Genomic DNA, 23,452 nt, shown 5'->3' with positions numbered 1-23,452 from the left:
TGTGTGTGTTATTCCACTCTAACAGTGTGTTTAACCTTGAATGTCATAAGGGTCTCTTTTTTTTATTATTATTATTATTATTATACATCATATGATAGTTGAATGAATAAGCATTTAATTTATGTTTTGTTACGATAGGAAAATATTTGGCCGAGATGCAACTATTTGAAAATCTGGAATCTGAAGGTGCGAAAAAATAAAAATTTGGCTTTGTGGTCAAGGGTCACATTTATTAAATTAAATAAATAAATAAAAATCTACATATTTGATTTAGTTTCCAACGAAATTTCAACCCCTTTAATTACCACAATTATTAATAATACAATAAAACTATCAACACCAAAAAAAAAAAAAAAAAAAAAAAAAAAAAAGAAGAAGAAGAAGATACAATAACAGACATTTAAATTATGTTTGATTGCTTTAACAATAAATGTTAAATTCATCATGATTATGAAACTACGGTCATCTTTTGTTTCATTTATTTATTTAGTCTTTTTTTAATGAGTGCGCGTGCGCGGTTACGTCACCGTGACGTTGTCGTTTAAAAAGCGTCAGAAAATCTGCTAATCTGTTTTATGATAATTAGTAAACATACAATTTTAGTGTACACGCGACTGATATAGATTTGGGTAACGTGCAAAAAAGTTACAGGTAACGTAACGTTATGTGTTTTATTCTAGAGTTTAGTGACCACAGCAACTATGAGACACTTTCGTGAAGTCCTCATGGACATTTTATATATTATTTTGTATAACGTTAGTTGGTTCAAACGCTATACATCCACCTCTATTTTTAGCCCCGTTTGATGTTCATTTAATCAGTTTGTCTTCTTTTCATATTTTAAATCAATCATACTTCCCTCAGAAGTAGAGAAAAAAAAGTGTTTTAAACGGGAAAAATTACTCGATATTATACTAACATAGATCGGTTTGCTATGAAATAATATGTGTGACCCTTGCAACACATAGGCTGTGTCTCAAAACCGTATAAGCGGTCTAACGTTACCTAGAGAGTGTTCTGGCAATAACGGGTAACTTACATACAACATTTTACTGGCATAACTTACAGTAGGCTACATGGTGAAAGCAGCAGTTTTGGTATTAAAGGCAGCTCTACAGAAATTTTAGATATGTATAGCGCCTAATAACTACCAGAAAGGCTATGCAATGTTAGTTAGACAGTTCACTTGTAGAGGTTTTAGCGCACAGCTTTGATGATGTTGTTGTACGTAAACAGAATAATGTCTCACTGGATCTGCTGTAACTCCTGCTTCGTGTCTCCTGGTCCTGAGCGTCAGCTGGCTGTCACAAACTGCGGTCACATCATCTGTAATGTTTGCTTTCAGAGAGGTAGCACACTCAAATAACATTATACATTATATATAACATGATTATTTACATTGTATTTATATATAATATAATATACATAATTATACTAATTATCAATATGATATATGACACTGTAATTTAACAGTAACATTTTATTATATTTAAATTATATATTGTCAGATTTCAAAATGGTATAAATGGTGCTGGCTTCACGTAATAGTCAGAACATCAATTAAATGTGTGCATATACTTCCCTCTGCTGGAAGTAATATCGTTCTACAGAGAGGGTGTATTTGTTTTCCCCTTTAGGAAAACAGGGTGTCTGCCTCATTTGCAAAGCAACGTGTCAGATCTCCCCACTGTCTGATAAAGTAAGATACAAGAGATTTGTGTGTGTGTGTGTGTGTGTGTGTGTGATAAAGATTCATTTTAATGAGATGTGATCTGTGTATTGTTCTCGCAGAGTAGCTCAGAGGTGCAAGAGCTTTTCTCAGATATCAGTGCAGTTGCAGTCAAATACTTCTCAGAGATAAGCAAGGTAGTCCTATTCATGAAATGAGTAGATTGCAGGCTATTGTTAATCATGAATTTAAGGCATAAAGTCATATTTATTATGCTTTGTAGGTTTTACAATTCCAGGCCAGACACCAGAAAAGATTACTGGCCCACTATCAGCAGAAGGTGAGAGCATCTTGTCCTTAACAGGACTAGCTCTGAGACTTGGATATGGTAGATGTGGTTGATGCTAATATGGCTTAGTTAATCCAGATCGAATTAATGTCAAATAAAACAGATCGAGAGAATGAAGGAGGATGGACTGAAAATGCAACAAGATATGCAGAAGATGTCCAAGTATGTATGATTACTACATTAGTGCAGCCATTTCTATTTCATTTTTGCATTATTTCTATTGTTTTCTATTTTGTGCAGGAAAATTTCAGAACAGAATGCTTACATATCCAAGTTAGAAATGACTGTGCAAAATCAAAGGTATGTCAACATGATAAATGAAAAGAGATAATATCCCTTCATATCAAATGAAAATATTCCTTCATATCAAAATGAAATCACATTTCTGTAAATTGGTATATATATGGTGTGTGTATATATATATATATATATATATATATGTATGTATGTATGTATGTATGTGTATGTATATATATATATATATATATATATATATATATATATATATATATATATATATATATATATATATATATATATATATATATATATATATATATATAATATAATAACTATAATAGCATAAGGTGTTACATTGATTTATATTAGTATTATCTATCTCATTAAATACAAATCCTTTATGGCAGTCTAGTTCCAGTCTTTAGTATACATGGAAATTACTTGTCTCCAGGGTAATTTGAGCTTTATTCTTAATGTTTTTTAAAACATTAATGCAACTCACTCAGAAAATTTAAAATAAATAAATAAATCTACTGAAAGATGACTCACCATCAGGCCATTCAAGATGTAGATGAGTTTGTTCCTCATCAGAGCAGATTTGGAGAAACACTTCCTCACGTGCAGATGTAATGCTTAATTAATCCAAATATGTTCTGATGAAGAAACAAACACTCATCTACATGTTGGGTGGATTTAGGCTAAGTACATTTTCAGCAAATTTTCATGTTTGGTTGAACTATTTCTTTAATTATTTTATTCAAAAAATGATACAGTAAATTGATCAATAACGAAAGTAAAGAAATTTATAACATAACAAAAGATTTCTACTTTTGAAAATGCTGTTATGAACTTTCTATTCCTCAAAGAATCCTAAAAAATATTAAGCATCAGTTTTCAACTGTGATAAGAATTGTGAAGGATCATGACACTGAAGATTGGAGAAATGGCTGCTGAAAAGGCAGCTTTACAAAGGAAATATATTCAAAATATATTCAAATAGAAATTAAAAGCCAGAGGCAGCGAATGCTTTTCATGTCCACTGTAAATGGGGCATGTCTACTTCTAAGACAACATGTGATACCCGTAGAAGAGAACACTGTAAACATGTACTGTATTAATGTAACACGTGTCTCTGAAATCATTCCAGTTCAAGACTGGCTTTACAGTCCAACCGAGATTTACAGTCATCGAGTCAGAGACAAGGTGCGTTTAGCTTGCTTGTTTTTAGATGAACAGATTGTTCAGACTGTTACAGTCTTGTAAGCAGTTCAAACTATTTTACCCCTCGTAAATCGGTCAATTTTCTGAGCAGTTATACCATTTCCGAAGTGCTGTTCCTCTGTTTATTTCAGCCTCCCCAGTGACAAAAATTCCCTATTCTTCCCCACTCTCGATGTCTCGATCCTTGTCCTCTGCTAGCCTGTGAGTAAATGTTCAGCTTCCATCTCTAAAGAAGGTTTAAACTAAGTTGTCATATGTAAGTAAACATTTAGAACAACATTTTAAAAGTCCCTTTGTTTCACATTTCACATGGGTTCATAATTCTTTCTTTTTATATTTGATTCAGTAACACTAAACTGTTTCATAATCAACTGTACAGAACAAAACTGACGTGATAGAGAAATGTATCCCTTTTCTGATTACATTCCAGCCGACTTTGTTTGATGGTTTCTAATTCCCATGGAATGTCTATGAAATATTATCTGTTATGGCTGTTTTCTCAGAAGAGTCTGGGCTTTAATCACTGAATTATTAATTGTGATTGATTGTGATTGATTGTGATTGTTCTTTCTCAGAGCTGACAGCATAGAAATCACCAGCAGGGGGCACTCTCACAAAGTAAACTCCATTTATTTTTCTGCATACTGTGTCATTTACTGTAGAGTATAGACAGCCCTGTTGTGATTATATATCTGTTTTTCCATCTAGCCAGAAGTCCTGAGTAGAATTTGTCTCAGAAGCTCACCGAAGGACTGCCGCATAGGTCTGTCATTGCAAAATCATTGCTGGTTTTTGTTTCAGTGTTGTGGATATTCTGGGCCAATGCTGGGGCAGGCTGTATAAACCACTTAGACTAGTCTTAAAAAGTTAGTCATCTAATTTTTTTCTTTAAAGCTCAGTTATAAAAAGTGTGAATGATCTAATTTGAATAAAATAATACCATTTATCTCTTTGCAAACTACTAGTTGGTCGAATTAGTACTTAAGACACCGTCTTAACATAACGGCTATGTTTATGCAATTTGCCCCTGATAATTAACAGCTTGTTGTGGCCAAAACAAAAACCAGTGTTTTTAATATTTACATTTTATCCATTTCAAGAAGAATTGTTAGCTAATTTATTAAAAGCAACCAACTTGACACAAAATAGTCTTTTAAAAAAGACTTTACAATAAATATACCAATCCAACCTAGTACTATTATTAACCAATCATTTTCATTTACTGAAAAAAAATTAATAAATAAACTTTGGTAAAATACATTTTCATTATCTAAAACTAGTAAAAAATAATAATTGCAACAAACTATTGGAGTCTTTGATAGATGATATATTATAATACCATGTTACAAAACCAGAAATCGAGGTTTAATAAATAGATTCAGTCTGTATTAAACTTGAAAAAATGGCACTATATGGGAGTGCTGAGAAATAAAAATCTAAATACTAAATATGAAATACTAAAACTAACATAAAAACAAAATAAACAGAAACTAGTAAATAAATCAAATAAAACTAACAATGATATTGTGAAAACTGTAATAAAAAAAGGGGGAAAGTTTTATTTAGTAATCCGTTGTAAGAGATTAAAACACATTAATTGGGTTATACTGTTTTGGACTGTTAGTTGGAAAGGTCTAAAATATATCAATCAAATGTCTCTACAATAACACTAACTACAGTGAGTATTTCTATATATACATGTACACTTGTGTTCAAATAGCAACTGATTGAAACAGAATGCAGTTGTTTCAAGTTGAACTACAGTCCATTTAACTCATGAAATCTGACAAAACACACACACGCACACACACACACACACACACACACACACACACACACACAAACCCTGTGTAAAACAATAACCGAAGACATTTATCTGATGCATATTTACATAAACCAACAATTACCTAAGAGAGCAGACAGAATGTTAATCGTTTGATGCTAAATAACTGTCATATCAATACTTCAATCCATTTAATAAAAGACTAAACACTGTATTTACAAACTTTCATTAAAAAGCAATTGGTTTTGATAATACAAATTACATTTTCCCATTGGCAGATATATTCCTCTAAAAAGAGTGGATAGCACTTTTGACATGTAATTTCTCAATGATATCAACAGTCCATTTATACAGTGTCTCTATATACTTTGTTCTGCAATGAATGGTCTCCTCCATTTAGGTTCAGTTCTTCACAGAGCATCAAGTCAGAGCCCCTCTATGGGTAGCCATTCAGCACCATTCAGCGCCACTGTCAGGTATTTCTACCACTAGAGAATGACTCCACTGTCTTGTATCCTGGAATACTATTCTATCTAAATATGGACACCCAGAGTAACAGGAGAATGATCTCTTGCAGTAGGCAATTCTCCATTGGTCTACGGGAGCCGGTGATGAATCCATCCCATAATGTGGCCTACCGCAGAGAGTCAGCATGGGAAACGCCTGTGTTCAAATTACCCTCGGCCTACAAATACGGCTCTGTGTCCTCCCTGGGACCCCCACCATGACATACACTCCGGTGCAAAAGCAATACGGATAATCACATCTCATAATCTCATATGTCACAAAGCTGTGCTATTTTTACCGGATACTTTTAGGCAAAAGGCATCAGGCCTATTAATGTAATCACTATCCAGGCCTGTAGTCAAACACAGTGCAGTGCTGACCTGTAACTGACTCTGTTAAGATTCCGCAATGCATTAATGCTAATGAACAGTGAACATCTGTGCTTTTGTTTCCATAAATGTATTGTAGTAATTAATCACAGACCCTCGTTGAACAGTTTGTGAGTGTGAATTTTAATATACCATTTTAGCGCATGACTCGCATTGTGTTAGCAGCATGTGCTGTTAATCCGATCCAGAGCGTTCTCTGCAGCATGTTTCCTCGAACACACTGATGCCATTGTACTGAGGTGTTCAAACCTTGTTCGCATTGATTAAAATGATGCATCTGATAATATGGATTGAGTTTGTTTGGGTTTTTCTGTTGTTTCTTGTTTGTTATCTTGGTATCTCATCAAAGATGAAGTTGTGAGAGTCATCTAATCAAATCTTGGGTTCAACCAAACAAATCAGCTGGGGTTTGGAGGTGGGCTGTGTATGGAAAATGTCTGTGTACATATTTCACACTACCAGATAAATATGAGCAAACAAGGACTAACTGAAGGCCTGCTGGAAACTTGCTAATGCTAAAGTCTCTAGGATTAAAAGGTCAAAGTCCCACCTTGAGTGTAAGTTTATTCGATTTTTAAGAGAGTTTGTTAGAGCTTTATCATCCAGCAGGCAAAAATCATATTTTTTTTTCCGATGGGGCAACATTCAGTTTACATAATCAAACTGAAATAGAATATTAATGTTTTAGTCCTTACAACGATATATATATATATATATATATATATATATATATATATATATATATATATATATATATATATATATATATATACATACATACATAAATTTCAACATGCTTAAAAATTAATATATATATATTTATTTATTTATTTATTTATTTTCACTTTTAAGCATGTTGAAATTTATGTATACCGGTTTATAACTATTAAAAATATTTTTGTCATATGTGAAACAAAGGTCAATGGGTTCCAAAACAATAATGGACTGCACCGACTTTCATAGTTTAAAAAATAAATTAAATAAAACTCTTTTGTGTTCTACTGACAAAGGAAAGTCATAAAGGTTGAGTGAATGACAGAATTATAATTTCTGGGTGAATGATGCCTTTAAATATTTGAACAAACCCTCAACTACAAGTTTAAACAATAGTAACAGCAATGCTTGACTTGGCAAACAGCACTGTTGGTCACTCCCCTGCTGGTCTCACGGCCAGGGTGTAGGCTAATCTAATGTAACATTTGGAAAACTAGCCATAATGCCCATAGAGGAACAAGTAAATGAGGAATATTTACAGTCGCAGCGCTCCTTCCTGCTGCAGTCCCAGAGCTCTTATTACTTATGGAAAAACCGCAAGAAGCTAAATGAGTTCCAGCACCTTCAAATGTCAAATGCCACAAGGTACTCCAAATATTTTATATAGTCTAAAAAACAATTCTTATAAATCTAGTGGCTGCATGCAGTAGAGCTGATGAACACTTTAGCTCTAAGTAAATCTGAAGAGCTGTGACAGCGTAAAGTGTGCAGTGAAAGAAGAGACGGTTATTCCTTGAGGGCCTTGAATGATCAAAAGACAGGAGAGATTGTTCCACTGTCATATCTGCCATGTTGCACAAGCTGCTGAGAAAGATGGCACAATTACGCTGAGTACAGCTCCTTAAAAGTTTGTCTTTGATTCGTTTAGGAAGTGAATGTCTAAAGGGGACAGGATATTAAGAAGACAAATGTTTTTAAAGCCGCAGACGCAGGTGATTACGTAATTGTATGGTTTTGTCTTATTTAAACCAACAGTTCTATTATATATGTACATTTATATGCAAGCGTGTACACACACACACACACACATATATAGCCTATAGTATATATGGTGCATGCTGTATATGGTGCATCCAGTAAATGCAAAATGTTCTAGTGATTTGCTGTGCACTATGCATCACTTCATATTACACTTCTTCTCACTCTACCTTTAATAGTCTGTGTTTCCTCTGGTCATTCTGCTAACAGCACATCTGGTTGCCGTTTTCTCCTGATGTGGTGGTGTACTTTCATATGGAGTACTGTGAGTGAGCGTGTGTGTGTTTACAATAATCACTTCCCACAATTACTACGACTGAAGGAGAAAAAAAAAAACCTTGTTGGAGGCAGTTAAGTTTCCAGGCTGCTCACCTCTTTGGAATGTAAAAGAAACTCACAAGAAATCCCAGATGAAGCCGTACCGGTGTGCACAGACCCTTCAACAGTTTGATAAAGTTAAAAGTAATGAAGACAGAACTGAATTAGGCCTGCCTCACTTATTAACGTGGCATGTTTGGATTCAGTAGGGGGAGCTTAAGGTCCCGTGCGTATGAAGTGCAGTATGAATGTTATAATAGGTTCATCTGAGACTTTGGCACACACACACACCTGGAACTCATTAGCCATCCATATGCAGAGAAACAGTCTATCACGAGGACTCACAACTCCATCTCTGGGACTAAAACTTTCAATTTCAACAATTGTACACAGCTTATATAGCACTAAATGTGGTGGGCTAGTCGATGTTCAAGGTGACTGGAATGGTGGTGGTTTTGTGCATTTCATTGCATCACCACAAATCAAGCAGCGGTTGGGCATAAAGTTTCAAATGGCTAACTATAGCTCGATTAAATGGCTGTAATTGAATGCCTGGTCACATATGTTTGCCTTATGAACTTTGTTAAAGCAGTGGCATGATTGAACAGTGGTTTAACTGTGTTGAACAGACGTTGAGGATGCATTATGCGCTTCATTAAAAGACATGCAGTTGTGTAATTTCACTATTAGGATGAAGTTGACAGTGAATGTGAGAGACAGTATGGAAAAGACTCACTATTTTTGGAATAGCAAACTACCATATGCTACGCATACTATAATCTATGCAGATAATGTGAATGTTGTGAATGTTTTTGTGTGGTACACTGCATCCCAAAATGCACTTACATGTGCTCAATATTTATTTTCCAGTGTGACAACTGAACCAGAAGAATCTGGACCTAGGCTTATTTTATACCACCAAAAGACACATGTATTACACAAAAGTGAGGTAAAAATGCAGAAATGGTTATATTTCTATATTTATTTATAAGTGCTTATTTCTTTATTTTTGCATACCACAGTAGTAGGTAGGATAGTCCCTTTAAAATTAGCTGTGTGTGTGTGTGTGTGTGTGTATGTGTGTGTGTGTGTTTAACATCTAAGCAGGTCCTAAGTACACCTTTACACAAAATTTCATGATTCCTGTGTCACTGAAATATGGTTATAGTATACTGCTGAATGTACTGAAAAAAATTTATTATATAACACAACAGTTACAATTATAATCAAGAATCTGATTTAGTATATTAGTCATCTCATCTAATTAACTGTACTTTATAGCATGACAAAAGAGTAGCCTATTAAAAAAACACTTATTTTAAATGTTTTAAGGTAGCACTCTCTTTAAGTACACTAAGTACACTTACAAGTCTCCTTTCTCATTAGTATTATATTATAACTTCTAAGATTAGCAGCACAAGTTGAACACTTCTTTTTCAGAGAGGGTTTTCTGTCTAGTGTATGGTAAGCAGTAAAGTCTTATTCTGAACATGTTAGTTGAACTCGGATAATGAGATACACACATAAAATATTACTGTGGTGGTCCCATGGTATAGTGATAGTATCACATGGTAATACCATGGTACTTATGATATACAATGTGATTTATAAAGTACCTTTTTGTAGTTTTTTTTTAAATAGTTGTAAGTGAAAACACATTCATTACAGACATATATCAAGCAGTCTTGAGATTAGTGTAGAAAACACATGAGCTGTGAAGAAAATTACAATGAAGAAAGAGTGAAATTTTCAAAAACATGCCACACAAAAATCACAGAGCGAAAAAAGAAATGAAACTGTCATCCAGTAACCACAGAAGAAATAACATCATCATGGCAGTATGTTAGCAAACACGACACTCAAGCACCACATCAAAGACGCCGACACACGCAATGAATCGTCAGACTGACACACAACATGCTAGCCACCAGCCAGAATAAAAGCAGTGACATCAAGCCCTAATTACAGTGTTATTCTAGCTGAAACTCTCCAAAAATATAGACTTTATGTTTTACATTACAGAATCTGAATCTGAATTGAAATGGCAGTGAAGTTGAGTTATTTGCACTGAGCCAGGGTAAACGGAGGGGAATATTTAGATGTAATGCATGTCAAGAGACAAATACATTACCAACAGGAACATTAGGAAACTATGTGTCAGGCACCACTGAATCACTGAATCATTTAAACCCCTAAAGCTTGACAGAAACACATGAAACCACATGATGAGCCTCATATTTCATACCACATACCATAAACTGAATCCTCCACTTAGCTGACAGGTAGATAATCAGTCCATGAAAAGACCCACATATGATCATTTATATCTTCAGTGAACATCACTAATAAAAAAAAAAAAAAAAAAAAAAAAAAAAAAAAAAAACTATACACTATTACGAAGACTATTACTATTACTGTTTTAAATTATTTTTTCATATGGTATTCATCAAAGTCCCTCAAGTACCTAATGCATAATTAAATCACTATTACTTTTGGTTAAAACGTAATATGTGGAGAAAGATTATTAAAATACATTGTTTATAAATTATTCATAGATTAATTCATTCAATAATTATATATTTATTTAATAAATAACTAATACTTTTTTAATATATCTTTTTTTAGAACAAATAATACTTTGTTAGGTTAATACGTTTAATTATATAGGTAGATATTAGTAATTGCTAACACTTTTTGCAATTAACAGTTGCAGATTTGCATGTTAGTATTTATTATTATTTTGAATTACCTTTCATTCCTATTTTTAATTTTTATTATTCCTATCATGTATTTTTGTTATTTGTATTATTTTTTTTTGTCATTAACAATAACAAAAGTGATTAATAACTGATTATAAAAAACTAGTACTACTACTGATAATGATAATAATAATAGTACTAAATACAGTAAGTATATAATAAGAAGGTATTAATAACTTCAATAATTAGTCATTAAAACACATACTTTATTAGTAGTATTAAGTAGGCTGTTAATTGATTATTAGTATTTTAAAATAATAAAGAGTTTTCAGTGTCTTGAGTTATTTATCTATACTCCTCATTCATTCTCTCTCTCTCTCTTTCTCTGTTAGGGATTTCATGCTTCATCCAAAACATGGCAGGTGATGCATGTGAATGGAGAGTGATTATCATCACTCGGCCTGCCGTGATCTGCCCCGGCTGGTAATTCACTGTCTTGTGTCGTGTGTTTCTTGAGTTGCCCAGTGCAACCGTTTCCAACAGTACGTCTGTTTTGTCAAGACATCCAGCTCTCTAAGAGGGGCGAGGTGCGAACAGACAGTATTGTACATGTGAAATGTGCCTGAACTCCAGGGCTTCAGAGGGATTTAGGGTAATTTCCTGTACCGGGTCCAGCGAGAGAGAAATTCAGCCCTCGGGCAGGCTGTCATTGTATCACGAAGCCTGAGAAAAATATAAATCAGACTTCCTTTGTACAGCCCCAGGGTGTACAAATGAGTTGTGCTGCTTAAATGAGATAAAGAAAACAGTTTGAGAGTTGGCATAAGTGATTGTCCAACGTTAAAACAGAGAGAGTCTTTGTGCTTTCAGCGGTAATGAAGTGATTTATGTTCCATGCTTCTGACCCCAACATATTGAAACGCTTAACCAAAGCAGGTACAATATAATTTATTGATTTGTATTAGGCTAAGTTAGCTAAGCTTTTATTAGGCTAAGTTAAGCATCTTTTCCGTCAGAGTAAACACAGAAGCAATTTTCTTGAGAAACAGAATTCCCGAATTAAACTTTGGTAAGGTGTAGACTACTTTAGCCTGAAATGACAACAAAAAGATGTCAACATTTAAAATTGACCTTGTTCCACACAGCACAAACGTCAATGTTAGTTATCAACACAGTCATGAATCGGCCCCACGTCATCAACTACTCATTCTAGCCACAGCTGTGATTAATGATATTGTAATTTCACAATGCGGCCGGTCATGACCTGCTGTCCTGTGAATAATTACAGGAAATAAGTTAAACGATGAGGATGCCCTTGGATGGTCGCATTTAATGCAAACAGTGTGTGGTAACACCTGTCAAACACAATGACGGCACTTCCTCCACGCTGAATCCTCTGGTTTCTTTCAAGGTGCTAAAGGGGGTTTTATCTGTGTGAATGGCTTTATGGAACTTCCTGTTTAATTGTTGGCACGTTTCTCCCAATTGCCTAGGATGATAAGCATCTGTATTATAGATCGAGGCATTTCAGATGTCTGTTGTGGCTTCAGAGGTGGTCTGAAGGAAAAGATGGACAGGTAGGGGTTGGAAAAGCACAGCGCTCGTATGTTTTAACACACTTGCACAGATGTCCCACATGTGAATGGCTTTGATGACCCTGATTTCATCCCGGGCTTTCATGATGTCAGCGGGGCTGTAGAAAGATTCCTTTCCTCTAAGGCAGCTTGGCAGGATGTGTAAAGAAAGGCCGAAAGACAACACCGAGATTAAGCTGCTTTTGTCATGGTTCTGTGGCGGACTTTAAAGGCTTTGGCTCTGGTCCCATATCACAGACACTTTTTTTTGTCCCTCCTCTCGCTCTCTGCATCTTTTTCTTTTTGTACGCAAGGTAAACATTTAAGGAGAGCCACTGGCAACGAGAGCGGGTGTGTGTGTGTGTGTGGTTTTTTTACACTCTTTCAAATGGCAGCTTTGTTGTTGAGGGAGCCATTATGACTGTTTGAATAAGGAGGAAAGCAAACAGAGAGTTCATTCATTGAAAGAATCAGCCAGGTATTCCCAGGTGTTGGTCTTATAGACACTCACGGTTTCTGTGCCTCATTGAAGACGCTCACTCATCGCTATACATGAAGAACTGCAGGAGCAGAATGAAGCGATTGAGAAGCAGCGGTAGTGCTTTCAAAGCTGTGTGGTATTTTAGCTTCCTGATTACGCCAAATCCTTCCTGATCTTATGCATACAAATGCTCAATTTGCAATGGCTATATATATATATATATATATATATATATATATATTTACACTGCAAAAAATGACTCATCTTGCTTGGTATTTTTGTCTTGTTTCTAGTAAAAATAAAAAATGAATAATAATAATAATAATAATTTATATATATATATATATATATATATATATATATATATATATATATATATATATATATATATATATATATATATATAAATCAATAAAAATACATAAAATAAAAATTAAATCAAGATACCTTTCCTATATAAGCCAAATGACTTAAGATATTTAGTCTTGTTTCCAGGGGGAAAAAGTACAGTAAATTAAGTGTATTTTGCTTAAAACAGGTAAAATTATCTGCCAATGGGCTAAGTAAAATATTCTATAAAACAAAAGTATTTTAGTTACCCCACTTGCAGATACATTTACTTGTTTTAAGCAAAATGCACTTAGTTTAGTTTTTTTTTCCCCTAGAAACAAGACTAAATATCATAAGTCATTTAGCTTATCTAGTAAAAGAATCTTGAGATAAGAATTTTTAAATATTTTGACTAGAAACAAGATAAAAATACTAAGATAAGCCTTTTTTCAGTGTATAGTATTACACTAAAATATAATGAATTAAAAATAATTCATAATACTTTATAATAATCTTTTAATAATAATAAAAAATCAACACTAGAAAAAAATATTGTAAAATTTACAGTAACTTACTGGCAATTTAGGTTGTCAGTAAGGCTATAAATTAACAAAAGTACTGTGAATCTTCAACTGATACTGTAAATAACACAGCATTTAACAAAATGCATTTACAGTACGTTACAATAATACTATCGTGTTAATGTATTTTATTTAAGGAAAATCATTTTCTTAAATTAGCAAATTACCATTTAATTAAAACAACAACAAAAATAACAACAAAAACGTCTCCGCTTACAAATGTAACCATGGTTCCCCAATGGACACTGCGTCCTCTAGGGGTCGCTATGGGGGGAACACATTATCGTGACCCGTGTCTGAAGCAAACATTGAAAAAACACCAATGATTTGGCCGGCAACAGCCTCTGATGTCACTACCGGCAGGGCTATAAACAGGCACCGGGAGAACACTTCATTGACTTCCTCATCTGAAACATGCGTCCAAAGCATGGCAAGGAGCTAGAGGATGCAGTGTCTCGTTCCCCTCATTTGTAACCTGAGATGTCCCTTTCAAGAGAACTTCAAACTGCGTTCTCTAGGGATCGCCATGGGGAACTGTATACCCACGCCGCCATGCTGAGGGGAGTGCAGGCCAAAATCATGGCGAACACTAAGTACCAACTCTACCATTTCCATGGGAGTTGCCCCTGGAACGTTTAGACAGCTGTTTGTGACAGTACCCCTTACTTAATTGTTAGGGCTTGGCACGGGGTAGAGCTGAAGGCTTGGAATCAGGAATGATTCCTTTAAAGGGATAGAGCTGAGAACCTAGCATTCTATGCTAAGTCTTGCCTGCCACACAGGGGATACTTCTTGCTTCTGCGTAAGCTTGCTGAAGGAGCTGTCTCAACAGATCTCTAGTAGCAACAACCTGTTTAGATAGGTATCTGAGGATACATAGGTGGAGTGGCGCCCAAGATGAACTCAAGAGATGGCCCGAAATAACCACGCCTCAACATATAGGATTTTAGAAAGAATGCAGAATACTAGTGTGCAAACTTACCACAGTGTGGATTTCAGAAAGTGCACAACGAATTCACGTGCACACTTACCATAGCATGGATTTTCCATATACAGAAGTATATACAGTATATACAGAAAGGGTTACATACCCTGGGGGAGGAGCGCGAGTCGAGACACTAGCCTTCTGTGTCCGTCTTTGAACCTCAGATCGAGACAGGCCAGGACCCCTATGTTGTTCGGGCTCAGACCTGGACCTTAGTGGAACGAAGGGTCTGAAAGCAGTGGAGCATGCCTTCGTCTCCCTGAACTTCTCGATCACTGTCTTAACGAAAATAATCGCCTCTATCCTGGTCTCTTAGCAGATCAGTCTGATATGCTTGTTAGCACGCTTCCATGGCAAGTCCAACTTTGCCGTGGCGCGATCCATAAACTCCAACAGCTCTACATACGCAGGGCAGGAGGATTGAGAAGGCTCAGCCTCAGCTTCTTCACCATCCTCAAATATCTCCTGCTTTTCCTGGGTAAAAACCCAGCAGAGCACTAACCTCAGTATCAGAAAGTGTTAAAGATATAACATCATCCTACCGAGGCTCTCTCTCGTCCACTGTCAACGATCATGAAAGGGAAAGTCCCTCTCTAAACCATTCAGACAGATCCACCTTTAATTCTCACAAGCTCATTCTCCTCCATGCCTCAGCAGTGGCAGGTCCTGAACCGCGGGAAGCAGATGGCAGCCTTTTTTTTCTCTTTTTCCACGGAAAGAGAGGCAAATGAGAGCAGAGCTTTTTCATTGAAAAAAAAAAAAAAACGCTCACAATGCATGTAACTGCCTCCTCAAAGACATCGCGTAAGTGCTCTAAAACAAATGAAGCAAAGATTGTGTGTGTCATCGGGTCAAATAACGCTGACATGGATGCACAAATTGTCTAAATGCTTGCTAGTAGTCACCATGATAGACAGAGAAAGCTCACTCTTACCAGTTCTTTCAGATGCACGCTTCAAACAGAACAGTCAGTGAAGACGAAGAAGAGAATGACGTGTTCTCCTGTCGCCTGTTTATAGTCACCACCGGTAGTTACGTCAGAGGCTGTCGCCGACCAACTCATTGGTGTTTTTTCATTGTATGCTTTAGACACGGGTCACGACGAGGTATTCCACCCATAGCGACCCCTAGAGGACACAGTTCAAAGTTCCCTTGAAAGGGAACTAATATTTATGCTGTGTTAATAATGTGAGTAGAATTGTTCTGTGAATTCATTTAATTTGAGTCCACTAAAACAGAATATATATATATATATATATATATATATATATATATATATATATATATATATATATATATATATATATATATATATATATATATATTTTTTTTTTTTTTTTTTTTTTTTTTACTGAATTAACTATAAAACCACTGAATTAACTCATTTAATTAATCTGATTTAACAGCATACATACATGCAATAATGAAATTAGCAAAGAACTTATCACTGCATCAGAAACTGCCTTTACATAAAGCAACAGCATAAGATTAATGTTTCTCTGCTCATCCTTGACTTAAACAGAGGCTCTTTAGCTTTATTCTGCTGTAACCCCCAAACCACAGATAACAGAAACCCTATTAATTCTAAATCCCTATTTTTTTTGTGTGTGTGTAAAAAACACAAAATACATACTGTAACACTTCAGTTTAACATTTACTCCACTGATCTGTCTTTGAATTTGCATAAAAAGTTTTTGTACTAAGTGCAATGAACTTACACTAATATTTGAGTGAAATTAGCTTTAATAATTAGTTTAATATTTAGTATACATTGCTTTATTACCTGATTTTACTGTAAACTATATTGACTTGCAAATCGCAGCCTTAGATTAAATCAACTGTAAATAAAAGAACACCAAATTATTCATTAAATACTGTGCATAAAACATTTTGAGGTGTATAATTACATAATTTAAACACAGAGAGATCATTTATCATCATATTAATTTAAATACTGGTGACATAACAAAATAATAAAAATGTAATATAAAATAAAATAATAAACAACTAATGACCATAATGGTGAAGAAACAAATCATTGTCAATTAAATGTCAACATTATCTAGAGCTATGTGCTACTCACCTACTATATATAAACTACCATTCAAAATCTTAGGGTCATTTTATTTTTTTAAGAAATTAATGGGCAACTTTAATCAGCAAGGACACATTATGATGAAGTGACTGCAAGGACATTTTTGATGATACACTAAAATTAAGTAAATCTATATATTAAAGGGTTAGTTCACCCAAAAAGGAAAATTATGACTCACCCTCTTGTCGTTCCAAACTCGTGAGACCTCCGTTTATCTTCGGAACACAGTTTAAGATATTTTAGATATAGTCAGGTATACTGTCCATGTCCAGAAAGGTAAGAAAAACATCATCAAAGTAGTCCATGTGACATCAGAGGGTCAGTTAGAATTTTTTGAAGCATCGAAAATACAAAAAAAAACTATGACTTTATTCAGCATTTTCTTCTCTTATGGTCTGTTGTGAGATTTCAAAACACTGCAGTTTAGTGATATCCGGTTCACGAATGAATCACTCAAACAAACCAATATCCCGGAGTAATTAATTTATTCAGACAGTACACTGACTGAACTGCTGTGAAGAGAGAACTGAAGACAAACACCGAGATGAACAAGATAACGAACGAATGACTGACACATTCACGAGTCAAGAACTATTTCTGTCAGACACGTCTGATTCTAGAATCAAGGAGCTGATGATTCTGCGCATGTGTTGTGTGATTCAGCATGGAGCAGACTGACACAGAGAAAAGAACTGATTCTTTTGGTGATTGATTCTGAACTGATTCTGTGCTAATGTTATGAGCGCGGGTAAACAGAAAGCTTGAATCAAGGGCAATCATTGCCAATGACGCCATTAGGTCAAGAGCAAAAGAACCGGTGAACCGTTTTCTTCAACCAGTTTATTGAATCGAACTGTCCGAAAGAAGCACTGGTGATCCGAAAACCAATGCAACTGGTTCTTGACTCGTGAACGAGTCAATGTTTTGTTCGTTATCTGGCTTGGCTCGGTGTTCATCTTCAGTTCTCTCTTCACAGCAGTTCAGTCAGTGTACTGTTTGAGTACATGAATTACTCCGGGATATTGGTTTGTTTTAACTCAGAGGGAGTGTCAGCCATATCAAAAAAGTTAACAGCTTAAGTAATTTATGGATTAATGCGTATTGGAGACGCGAAGCATTTCAAACGATTCAGTTAGATTTGGTGAACTGGTTCAAAAAGATCCGGTTACATCGAATGATTCGTTTGTGAACTGGATATCACAAACTGCTTTGTTTTGAACGCTCTCTCACAACAGACACGGAAGAGAAGACAATGCTGAATGAAGTTGTAGTTTTTGCTATTTTTGGACCAATATGTATTTTTGATGCTTCAACAAATTCTAACTGAACCTCTGATGTCACATGGACTACTTTGAAGATGTTTTTCTTACCTTTCTGGACATGGAAAGTATACCGTACACACAGCTTCAATGGAGGGACAGAAAGCTCTCAGACTAAATCTAAAATATCTTAAACTGTGTTCAGAAGATGAACGGAGGTAAAATTTAAATGTTTTTTTTGGGTGAACTATCCCTTTAAGCAGCACAATGATTGATAATAATAAGAAATGTTTCTTAAGCATCAAATCAGCATATCAGAACATCAGATATATATCTGAATATCAGACATTTAATTTTCTCATCCAACTTCATCCGAGGTCGTTGTTTTACCTTTTTTTGTAAAGGGTATTTGACTTTCTTTGCACTTCGCTTTGAAAACATTGGGTTGGCACTTCTACCTAGTTACGTGCAAACTTTCCAAAAAGCAGATCGTTTCGCTAGATAAGACAGTTATTCTTTGGCTGAGATCATGTAGAGCCATTTGAAACTGCAATGAAACTGCAGTTAGGACCTTCAACCCACTGGATCCCACTTAAGTATATAAAATAAATTTTTCCTCAAAATCCTTAATTTCTTTTTGAATGAAGAAAGACATGAACATTTTGGATGACATAGAGGCGAGTGAATTATCAGGAAATTTAATTTTGGAAGTGAAATAATCCTTTTAAGGATCCGCTGCTAATCCAACCCGATCTCACGGCAATTCGTAGATTTTTCACGAGGTGTCTTATTCGTACGAATTCGTACGACCACACTCGTACAAATTCATAACATTTTGCCAAATCGTATGTATTTTACAGGTTGCACAATTCATTGTGAATTTGTACGAATGACCTACACCTAACCCCGCCCCTAAACCTAACCATCACTGGGGTTTAGACAAATCATATAAAATCGTATGAGTGAGGTCGTACAAATTCGTACGAATAAGCCACATCATAAAATACGTACGAATTGGTCGCGAGATAGCATTGGCTAATCTTCGCAGGACATGTTCAGAGGTCATGTGCAGTCATTCCCTCAACACATCAGAGCTGTTTTGGCAGCACCTGCACAATATTAGACTGGTGGCTTTTGTATAATATTTTGTTACTCCAAGGAAGTATGTATAAAATTAGACAAATTTAATGGTATTCCAAATAAAGATACAAGTTGTTAAATTTGTAACAGCAGACATTTTGTGACTTCCAAAGAAAATGACACTCAACACATTTTCATACCTGGTGAACAAGAGCTTTATCATTTTATGATAATTATAAAATGATTTTAATGTTTCAATGTGACAAACATATATATATATATATATATATATATATATATATATATATATATATATATATATATATATATATATATATATATATATTACATAAAAACAGGCCAGACTGTACAAGATTGTCCATACAGAGATAACTAATTATAGGACCATTGTGTTATTTTTTTTCCCCCACAGCACATAAATATTTAACGCTTGATATACTGTATGCTACATAGCTTACACTGCAGCTAAGGGAAGACAATGCTAAGTATACTCATATTTGGTTTAAAACATCTAGATAATGCCCAATTCAAAGCATCAAAACATTGCTTACAAATAAATTAACTATGTTAGAATCACTAAAGTTTGACAAGGTTTCCTCTTTTGGCTGGCTTTCTTAAAATAACAGGGGCAATGAATTACAAAAAAATGTTATGCTGAAGTAGCTAGCAGTGCATTCCTGTATTCCCGCAGTCCTTTCAGGATAGACCTTTTATCATGAACAACACGGTAAACACATGCACGGACAATGAGTTTCAGTCTAACGTTTGTTTTTGAAACTCTGACTCACTTCTGTAAATATTAAAGGGGAGCCATTACATGAGCAGTCAAAGGCATTTTACACAGTCTTCATTATAGTGGTCAAGCTTATGAAAATACAACTCCTCTTTCACATAAACGAAAAAAAAAAAAAAACAAGGCCATAGAGGAACTATGGGATTGCGGTACCTCTGGTTATTCAGACCAGGCCCTGAAAATAAAAGCACAAAGTTAATGAAAACACAAGGAACCCTTGCCAGTACACACAATGTCAAAATCTCATCATATCTTTAGTTACGATATAACCAGAGCTCAAGGATATTCTCTTTTCCCATTAAAGATACAGTTAGAAAACTAGATTGAACCTACACCATTTCTTAAAGTTGAAACATGGTATACCATACCTGCAAAAACAACACGCACATACGCTCTCATGCATTCAGGCGGTCTTTAAAGATATAAACCGTTACAGGAAATAAACTTTAATGGGATCTCTCAATATCTGCAAACTATTTTCTTATGCATGCAAACGAATGTTTCACGGAGATTTGGTGAGAATCCAAAAAAATCCTTTTGGCCCCATCCACAAGAATAGGCAATGGGCTTATGAAAAAATCGTTCTAAAACACCGTAGCATCAGCAGTTTGAAAGCGAATTGAAGAGACAATACATTTGTGTCTTTTGTCCCATACAAATCTGCAAAAGTGTTTACTCTGTCAGCAGTTTCTGCGAAAACATTTCTCCATTTCAAAACAGACTCAAATATCGTCATTTGTTCGCTAGCCTTGCCCTTTTCCACCCTACTGTTCATAATGTCTTTATGCTTGCGGTATTCAGAGCGAGGGACTGGTTAGACTGCAACAACGTGGCTCAATTGTCTTTCCATTCACTAGGTTTTCAGCAGAAATGTTTGTTTGAGAAAGCCCTTGCCCATTCTGGCCAAAATGCTGCCCTATTTTGGTGACAAAATGTTTGGTCAGAGACTGAAGAGATATGTGAAGAATGAACCAGAGTACTGTAAGTATGAAGGCTAACATTGGTAGTGGATGTGTTGGTGCTGGTGAATTTTGCCGTCCACGTGTGAGTGGGTGTGTGTGTGAATGTCTGAATAGATCTTTGGATAGACTTTGGGAGCAGCTTGGGCCAGCAGAAGCTGTTGTTGTTGCTGTTGAGCCAAATACTCCTCGTAGGTGACAGAGCCGATGCAGTCTTTATCGGCAGCCGCGAGCGCCCGCTCTCTAGGTGGCTGCCGGTGGCCATTGGGTAAGGTCTGGGCTGAGATTATGGCTCCTGAGGAACAATGCTTTTTGGACTGGCAGAACCAGAGCAGGATGGTGCCCAGAATGAAGATCACTCCTGCCGGGATGCCGATAATGACAGGCCAAGGAAGGCTGGGAGGCAGAACAGACGGGATCGGGGAGAATGGCGGCTTTGGGTCTGGATAAGGACAAAGATGAGAAAACCACAATATAAAGAACAACAAAATTGACAGTGCAATTTAGCAGTGTCAGATTATCTTTGTAATGAGGAAGAGTATCGCACGAGACATTTAGGCTGGAAACACACTTAATTCCTAAATTATTATGGTAATGCATGGTATCACGACGATGAGCACATCAACACACCTGCCCAAATCTACATGCTTATCTAGTATTGAGCACTTGCAGGAATATGGACTAAAGGTGCATCTAAAAAATGTAGAATATCATTGAACATTTTTTTATTAAAAAAAAAAAGCTAACCTTTTTATATTCTATATTCATTTCACACAACCTGAAATATGTTTTGTTTTAATTCTAATACATAACATTAACATTTTCGATCAAATAAATATTGAACAAAATAAGGAAAAATATATTGAATAATATTATTAATAATAATATTCATACATATCAAACTACACTCTAAAAAACGCTGAAAACAGCATTTTTAAGAGTGTACTATATTATTGCTAATATAAAATAAAATACAATATTAATTGTCTTTTAGCCTAACAAAATTAATGCCAGTATCACCATCACCAATATGATACTGATAGTAACACCTCCATTAAATCAGTAATTATAGGCACTAATTTATCATTTTTGTATTTTTTAGCCCTAACATAAGTCTGTCTTACCTTTATATACAGTATATATTTACACAACTGTTCAAAAGTGTAATAATAATGCATGCTTCCTGAGAACCAAGTCAGCATCTGAATGATTTCTGTAAGGACCATGTGACACTGAAGACTGGAGTAACAGCTGTGAAAATTCAGATTTGCATCACAGGAATAAATTATACTTATAACTATATTTAAATAGAAAACAGGGACCCACTTTATATTAAGTGGCCTTTACTACTATGTACTTACATTTTAATTAATAATTTAGTACAATGTACTTATTGTGTACATACATGTTTTTACATTGTACTTATATTTAAAAAAAAAAAAACTACATGTTATTACATCTGTATTTAATTTCTGTAATTACATTTATAATTACACTGTTGACCCATACTTTACACCTTAACCCACCCTTAAACTTACCCATACCTCCAACCCTCTCCCTAACCTTACCCCATCCCACCTCAATAGCAGCAAAAGTGTTTTACAATACAATATGACACAATAAGTACATTGTACTTATTTTTGTATGTAAGTACATAGTAGTTAAGGCCACATAATATAAAGTGGGACCGAAAACAGTTATCTTAAATTGTATTAATATTGCACAACATTTATATATATCTATAAAACATAAATGCAGCATTGGCTTTGAGATTTCTTTCAAAACATAAAAACCAAAAACATCAAAAAACATTACTTCAAAAACGTTATTCATAGTGCATGTTTGTTCATGCTTTTAGCCATTGCTACAGCATGAGAAATGATGATTGTTTTGGAACAAGAAACATTGACTAAAAAGCCTATTATAAGTGAACTTCAAGGAAACATTAAAATGCTACATCACAGAAAATAATACTGACCAGGAAGAACAGTAAGGAAGGCACTGCGGAAGCTGTAGCCCATGGTATTGGCCCCAAGGCAGATGTACATGCCAGCGTCCTCCTCCTTGGCTCGAGTGATAAGTAGCTTGTTCAAATAGGAGCCGTCTGGTCGTGACCACACATCACCCGTGGGCAACACAACGAAGCGATGGTCTCCGACCTCAATGGTGGAGTTGTATTTGCTCTCACCTCCTGGTTCGACCCTCTTTAGCCACTGGATAACTGGCTTGACGTCACTGCGTACTTTACACTGGAAAGATGTGGTGCCACCGTAGTCTACTGTAGTGTTTACTGGATGAGTTCCTGTCAAGATGGGCTTGGAATTTGTGCGCTCTGTAATGAAATAAGGACAATTTTATTTTCTAATC

General features: G+C 35.2%; 2 protein-coding genes across 2 annotated transcripts in view; one reads left to right on the top strand and one right to left on the bottom strand.

Moving 5' to 3' along the window:
• Positions 1 to 536: 536 nt before the first annotated feature.
• On the top strand, positions 537 to 6,444 carry LOC127971032 (probable E3 SUMO-protein ligase RNF212). Its single transcript, XM_052573792.1, has 13 exons — positions 537 to 651; positions 1,237 to 1,349; positions 1,638 to 1,699; positions 1,792 to 1,866; positions 1,953 to 2,009; positions 2,122 to 2,180; positions 2,259 to 2,318; positions 3,406 to 3,461; positions 3,611 to 3,680; positions 4,055 to 4,097; positions 4,188 to 4,242; positions 5,663 to 5,738; positions 5,840 to 6,444. The coding sequence occupies exons 2-13, from the start codon at positions 1,241 to 1,243 to the stop codon at positions 5,988 to 5,990; spliced, it is 873 nt and encodes a 290-aa protein (XP_052429752.1). The 5' UTR covers positions 537 to 651; positions 1,237 to 1,240; the 3' UTR covers positions 5,991 to 6,444.
• Positions 6,445 to 19,501: 13,057 nt separating this feature from the next.
• Positions 19,502 to 23,452, bottom strand: part of fgfrl1a (fibroblast growth factor receptor like 1a) — a 52,086-nt gene continuing 48,135 nt past the window's right edge. Inside the window, exons 6-7 of the mRNA XM_052573778.1 lie at positions 23,064 to 23,417; positions 19,502 to 21,527 (exon numbers count right to left, since the gene is read on the bottom strand). Of these exons, the coding sequence (XP_052429738.1) occupies positions 21,121 to 21,527; positions 23,064 to 23,417 (761 nt within the window). The 3' untranslated portion in view covers positions 19,502 to 21,120. The remainder of the gene's footprint in view (positions 21,528 to 23,063; positions 23,418 to 23,452) is intronic.

The sequence above is a fragment of the Carassius gibelio genome, chromosome B14, assembly GCF_023724105.1.
Source record: "Carassius gibelio isolate Cgi1373 ecotype wild population from Czech Republic chromosome B14, carGib1.2-hapl.c, whole genome shotgun sequence".
In the NCBI taxonomy this organism is placed as follows: Eukaryota; Metazoa; Chordata; class Actinopteri; order Cypriniformes; family Cyprinidae; genus Carassius; species Carassius gibelio.
Note: the sequence above shows the minus strand (reverse complement) of the source record. Positions and strands in the feature narration are given on the sequence as shown.

Bases quoted from the DNA above. Each gene is read 5' to 3' on its own strand.
- LOC127971032 (XM_052573792.1), top strand. From the start codon at position 1,241: ATGTCTCACTGGATCTGCTGTAACTCCTGCTTCGTGTCTCCTGGTCCT. The intron at 3,462-3,610 runs GTGCGTTTAGCT...TGTTTATTTCAG, and splicing joins GTCATCGAGTCAGAGACAAG to CCTCCCCAGTGACAAAAATT. The intron at 4,243-5,662 runs GTCTGTCATTGC...TCCTCCATTTAG, and splicing joins ACCGAAGGACTGCCGCATAG to GTTCAGTTCTTCACAGAGCA.